The sequence below is a fragment of the Aptenodytes forsteri genome, unplaced genomic scaffold (assembly GCF_000699145.1).
Source record: "Aptenodytes forsteri isolate BGI_AS27 unplaced genomic scaffold, ASM69914v1 Scaffold15, whole genome shotgun sequence".
Lineage (NCBI taxonomy): Eukaryota > Metazoa > Chordata > Aves > Sphenisciformes > Spheniscidae > Aptenodytes > Aptenodytes forsteri.
The window spans coordinates 28165028-28171165 of record NW_008795129.1 but is presented as its reverse complement, the minus strand read 5'-3'; the positions used below and the strand labels follow the sequence as shown (position 1 = coordinate 28171165).

At 36.7% G+C, this 6138-nt stretch overlaps 1 protein-coding gene across 1 annotated transcript in view; it reads left to right on the top strand.

Moving 5' to 3' along the window:
* CFAP46 (cilia and flagella associated protein 46) overlaps positions 1 to 6138 on the top strand; it is a 97268-nt gene that overhangs the window by 7346 nt on the left and 83784 nt on the right. Inside the window, 4 exon segments of the mRNA XM_019471655.1 lie at positions 592 to 716; positions 1711 to 1842; positions 4346 to 4410; positions 4944 to 5108. Coding sequence (XP_019327200.1) covers positions 592 to 716; positions 1711 to 1842; positions 4346 to 4410; positions 4944 to 5108 — 487 coding nt within the window.

Below are 6138 nucleotides of genomic sequence, written 5' to 3'. Positions count from 1 at the left end.
CGCCGCTGAGAGCCGCCGAGGTAAGAGGGTGTCAGGCGGTTGCGAAGTTTTGCCCGTCTTTAACAGTAAGTAAAATAAAAATCGCACTTTGAACACGAAAACTGCTTGATCTTAATCTGTTTTGTTTCTAAATACATAGAAAACGTATTCTTTCTCTGAATGCTTTAACCGTGCATCTTAGCCATGAAAAGAAGTAACTGCTATAGCGTTCTTCATTTAATCTAGTTTTCTTCCAGTCAAGTTTACTTCATATAAAAGCTTTAAGGAGCGAATCTCGAATTTCTGTGTCAACAGAAAGGGTACTGTTGAGTTCAGGAAATGGTGAATCGGGCCTTCAAAGTAGTTTGCTTTCTTCTGTGCTAACATCAGTGGTTTTAAATTGCAAGAGAGTTGTTAATGCTTCATCTTACAACTGTGGCTGACTTTGAACAACATTTGTTTGACGTTATTTTCCTTAAACATTCATAATTTATCTCTGTAAAGGAGAAACGGGATGCCGTGTAGTTGATTTGATATAATGCAATCATGTCTTGTCAGTCCACCTTGAAGCATAAATTATCTGTTACATTCTGTATTCCTTTTTTCTTTCAGATGTTCAGGCTTTGAAGAATGCTTATGAGTTGATCAAATCAGCCAGTCAAGGAAAATCTGCACTTGACTCATCAGATAACTTCAGCACCGACTTGTATGTTTTATGTGCTGAACAAGCATTTCAGGTTTGTAATTTAGGCAGTTTATCTGTATTGAATAAAAACATTCATATGACATATTTTATTTACAGTTGTTAAAGTTACTACTTAAAAATATTCCCAGAAGTACCTGTGAAAAATATACACTCTTCTGTTTTTGGAGAGCAATTGTTTAAATGTGCATTTTCAGTTAAAACTTGGCCTCTAAATTATCACTTCTTTGTAATCAGTCAGCAAACTGTGGTTTGTGAAGTTTGTAATTAGACCAAAATATGCAAGGTATGCCATAGTAATATAAAATAGTTTGCCATGCCTGTTTTTTCGTGTTACAGAAAACTAACGTTAGCAATTTGGTTATGACTGAAGAAAATGTGTTTTTGAACAGTCCCTACTGGGCAAAAGAAGAAAAGGTGACATTCTAATTATGAAAGATTGCTGCTAATTGAGCTGACTTTTATAAAAAGTGGTAGAGGTTCTTAATTTTGAAGTATTTTTAAATTGTCAATCCATGGGTACAAGTGACTTGATTTCAAGCAGAGTTTCTGATAAATCAATTATTTTTTTTTCCAAGTTGCAAACCACTCAAATTCTATCTGTTATCTGAAAATTGAGGTGCAGCACTGACATCCATACAAAATCCTGCGGGCTAACATCTGTCCTTTTAAAAAAAAATTCTACTAAGAATTTTGCCTTTATGTTAACAATTCTGTTAATGGCTATTAAAAAAGGAAACATTTTTTGTATACTGTAAGGGGTTCTATGACTGAATGACTCAGGAGCGTTGTTAAATAAAGGAGCTATTTTTCTATACATTTGGAATGACGAAAATCAAGCTTTAAATTTTGATAAATCTTAATGGGTTTGTACCAGGTCTGATATGCAGCTTTATGGAATATTGTTTGCATACTGGTATGCAGCTAGGTGTTACACTTTGAGTAGGCATGCATTTTTAAAAACTAACAATTCTTAATTAAGTATTTGTTGCATTTTTTAAATATTAAAATGCTTTTTTTGGCCTTAGCTGGGATATCTGGAAATGAGCAGTGACTGTCTACAGATGTATTTTAAAGGAAGATTTCCTGTGAACCAGTTTCTTGGCAGAGCATATTTGTGCCAAGGCCAGTTGCACACTCCACTCTCTACAGATAATTTGGTGAGAAATTATGAAGGTTGCATTGTATTAAGCCAGTTTTTAAGAGTATTTCTTCCTAGGTTTTTATGTATTGCTTTCAGTCATTTAAAATACACAAGGGTAATTAGGACTGTGGGAAAAATCGAAGGAAAATATATTAATGGGTAGTTTGGGAGTAAACAAAACTTACCAGCTGAATTAGACTAATATTGCAGATACTTTGGGGAGGGAAAAAAAAGAATGTTTACAGAATTTTTCAGACGGTTGATTCTTTTAAAGTCAACCTTTTCACTTTTTACATCAATATGATACTTTCAGACCAAATTTAGCTGTAACTGGTAAAACAATTACCAGTTTTATTCAGGATCACACTAAGCATTTCACAGAATCATGGGAAATGGAGGACTAAAGGGGCCCTCAGAGAGGTTGTACAGTTCATTTCTCTTCTGTGGCAATGTGCTTCCACCACTTCCACCAGTAACCTTTCCATGTAGTACTTTGGATGTGGCTTTTTGAAATGAGAGATGAAGCTTTCTGGTAGCAACTCAGCAGGATACTTCCACTTCTAAAAGCTTCTGTGTGTTACTATTCGGTGGTACTGTGTCTGTACACGATGAGCAGTTTTTACCTCCTGCTGAATTTGAAATGGAGTGGATCCATAATGGAGAATAGTCTTCACTATTTCTCTTGTCCTCATACTGTGATCAGTCAGCTTTGACAATTTTGTCAATGATATCTGACCCCCTAAAATGGCCTTAATAGGTGTTTGTGTTATTTGTGTTCGCAAATTTCCTTGGCAGATGTTGCTGTAGTTTCTTTGAATAATGTGTTTGAATTAACTTTCAAGCTAGAATCTTTTCCCTATCATGTTAACTGTACTTTCTCTGCCTTCTCTGAGCGCATGTGCAGAACAACTGATCAGTGGTCCCTTTAAAACTTTGTACGCATTTGAAAAGTCTTTTCTAATGTCCAGTTAGCCTTTTATGTTTCTAAATTAAACAAACTATTCTGTGATGTTTTCTAAATCTCAGCCAAATTTTGCTGTTTTCTTCTTGGCTCTTGCTAACTTCTTACAAGTTAAGAACCGCCCCAGTATGTGCAATCCTAACTTGGTTCCCTTGTGCTGTGTGTTGTAATGTGCTTTTAAGCTACACTTTGTATCAGTTGTAGAGTTTTTCCACTGCTGTGTTCCTAGATCATTTATAAAGATAGGAGTGGCACAACGTCTCATGCTGTATGACTAGTAATCATCACTTAGAAAAGATAAATTTGTCCTTATTTTGGTTTCCATCCTAAGGAATCCTTGTTAGCTGATTAAGATGCTTATGTTCTTCAGGGCCAAGTGCAACTTCTCTGCTTTAGTATCTTATACCTCTCAGGCTCTTAATCCTGGTTTTCTCTTTATCTAGGCAGTTCCCACTCATTGCTCAGTAGCCTTCTCATGCCAGTCCCAGAGTCCAGTAAATCAATCCCAACTCTCTTGGAGTTTTTAGTTATGCTGTTCTGTCTCACTATAGGGAGCCCTCTTGGTGTCATCCCCTTCCTGCCCATCCAGTTCCACCTCCGCTTTGCCATTTCCACTGCATCTTTCTCTTAGGCTTTCAAAAATCCGTTTTTATGATCCCATCCATCTTCTTTACACCCTCCCTTTGGGTATTTGTACATACTGATGACATCCCCCCAAGCCTTCTTCTCCAGGCTAAACAGTCCCAGCTCGCTCAGCCTTTCCTCATACAAGATGTGCTTCAGTCCCTTCATCATCTTTGCAGCCCTTTGTTGGACCCTCTCCACAGTGTCCATGTCTCTCTCGTACTGGAGAGCCCAGAACTGGGTACAGTACTCCAGGTGTGGCCTCACCAGTGCTGAGTAGAGGGGAAGGATCACCTCCCTCCACCTGCTGTCAACACTCCTCCTAAGGCAGCCCAGGACACCGTTAGCCACCTTTGCGGCAAGGGCATGCTGCTGGCTTGTGTTCAACTTGGTGTCCACCAGGACCCCTGGGTCCTCCTCTGAAAAGCTGCTTCCCAGCTGCTTTAATGATAAAAAGAGCATGCCTGACACACCATTCAGCTGACAAATTCTTGTTGGAGCTTTTCTGAAGAAAATAATACCTCAAGTTTTTTAATGGGACAAACCAATATTTTTTTTTTCCCTGGCTTTGCTCTTGGATGTTTCTGAGCCTTCTTTGCTGAAAGCTTAAAAAGTATGCAGCTTTGCAGTTTTGAAAAATTTCAGTCCTGCTAATTAAAGTTTGGGAGAAATAAAAGAAATAGTCTTAAATGAAAGACTATGGTGAAAATATAGTCTTAAAATTTGAAATCAGGAAAACATAGTAATAGTCAATGCTACTGATTTTTAGTTATTCTGTGTCTATGGCAGCAACTTACTATGGCAGCGTGTTTTATTTGAGATTGGTCTGAAAATAAAAATTATGAGACGTGAACATACTGAAATAGGAAAATAATGTATTGATTTATGAAAGCCATATTCTAATTGCATTAACAATTCTTTTGTTCTGTTCTAGGAAGAGTTTGAAAAGTTTGTGCTGTTTTTCATGAAGGCAATAGATTTTGCCACCCATGATCGAAGGTGGGCCCTACTGATAGGATTAACTCTTTAAATCTCAGGAAATGTTACTGAGTTAGGTTTTCATAGTTGTTTGTCTCAGATTTTCACTAGGTAGACTGGAGTTGTGTTGTTTGGGTTTTTTTTGCTTTTGTGGATTTTCCTTCCATTTTGTTACTGCCCTTCTGTAACTGCTGTGAGTTCTGCAACAATATAAGAATACTGAACAGTCTTAAAGAGATGGGATGAAACAGCCTGTTTAAGGCTGGTAGGTACTCTGAGCGTTTCTTCCTCTTTTATATTTATGCTCTGTAGAAAGAGAGCACCATGTTAGCTTATTTTAAGTGGTTAATTACTGGGTAGAGTGTAGTTGCAAGTTACCGTATTCTTCTTGTGCTGTACTTTTGTTCCCAGTTCTTAGTCAGGATTGGTTCTTATCTAAACACATAGGAAAAGTTTCAATTTTTGCTTCCTAGAAGTGTCTTAAAATACTCTGTCTGTAATTTTATGTTTATCTAAGTCCATGAAATACTAAATGCTTGATTATTGTTTTTCAGATACTATTTTTTGATATATAATGCCTCAGTTCTTTATTGGCAACTTGTGAGGCCATATCTTAAGCCTGGATTCCGCTATTGTCTTATTCCCAGCCTTTCTCAGATTGTTAAAGCGTTAAACCAAACTGAAGAGCAAGACAATGAATGGAGAGCAGAACTCATGATGTAAGTTCAATTGTATTTTTTCATATGGGCATTCTGTAGTCCTCTTGTACATGTGGCTGCCACCTGAGGTAGTCTTTAATAATGTATATTTCATTGGTAACATTGTAGATACATTTATTGTGGAAAGCTTAAGTCATAATTTTTAAAGATATATAAATGTACACATAAAAGGTGCTTCATTTTAATACTTACTTTGAGGTTAAAATTTTAGTGGCAGAGGCAGTTAGGGCCCGTGTCCGCTCTGGATATCACAGTCATTTTGGATGTAGTGTTTGAGTCATTGCTTATGTGCAGTCCTTTTAAGTGAGGAGAAAGTTCTCTAAAGAAAAAGGGAGTTTGTCTATTTTCTTCAGGTAAAGAAACATAGCCTTTAAATAGATAAACAAAGATCTCTTCTGTCCTCTGATCCCTGAAGAGAAAGGAACAGCCTGGTAAGGTTGAGAACGTATTTAGGATACCTTCTAATTTCCTCCTTCTTCATTATGAAGATTTTATGTATATTGACTTGTTATCTTTCTTACTATTTTTTTCCTCTTGTTAACCCATAACTGTGTGTTGAAATGAAACTTTATGAAAAATCAGTGAGCAAAATACGTATTTGTATTGCAAATACAACAATTAAGAATACCGAGATGAGTTGTCATCAGTAGTGATGGGGTTTTTATATGTCAGTCACATGCTTTAGTGTACAATTTGGTACTGTATGGTTCTTATCAATGTAATTAGTTTAGATCAAGCTTTTTCCTTTCTAATTAGTGTTATATCCAGTTTTCTTCAGTATTAAATTAGAGGCTGTCCCTGCTAATTTGGATATACTGCTTGGCCTAATATTTCAAAGCATAAATTAAATAGGTCTTCTTTTAACCAGTCTTATGGAAAATAAGAGCCCAAAAGTTACAAAAAGGAGAATAACTTGCATAAACAAGGCTATTAAGATTTAAACCAACAGGTTTTCTTTCTGGGAATTAACGAAGGGAAATAGATTGTGTTGCGGTGTACCCTCAGTCGGCAATTAAGCCCCGCAGCCGCT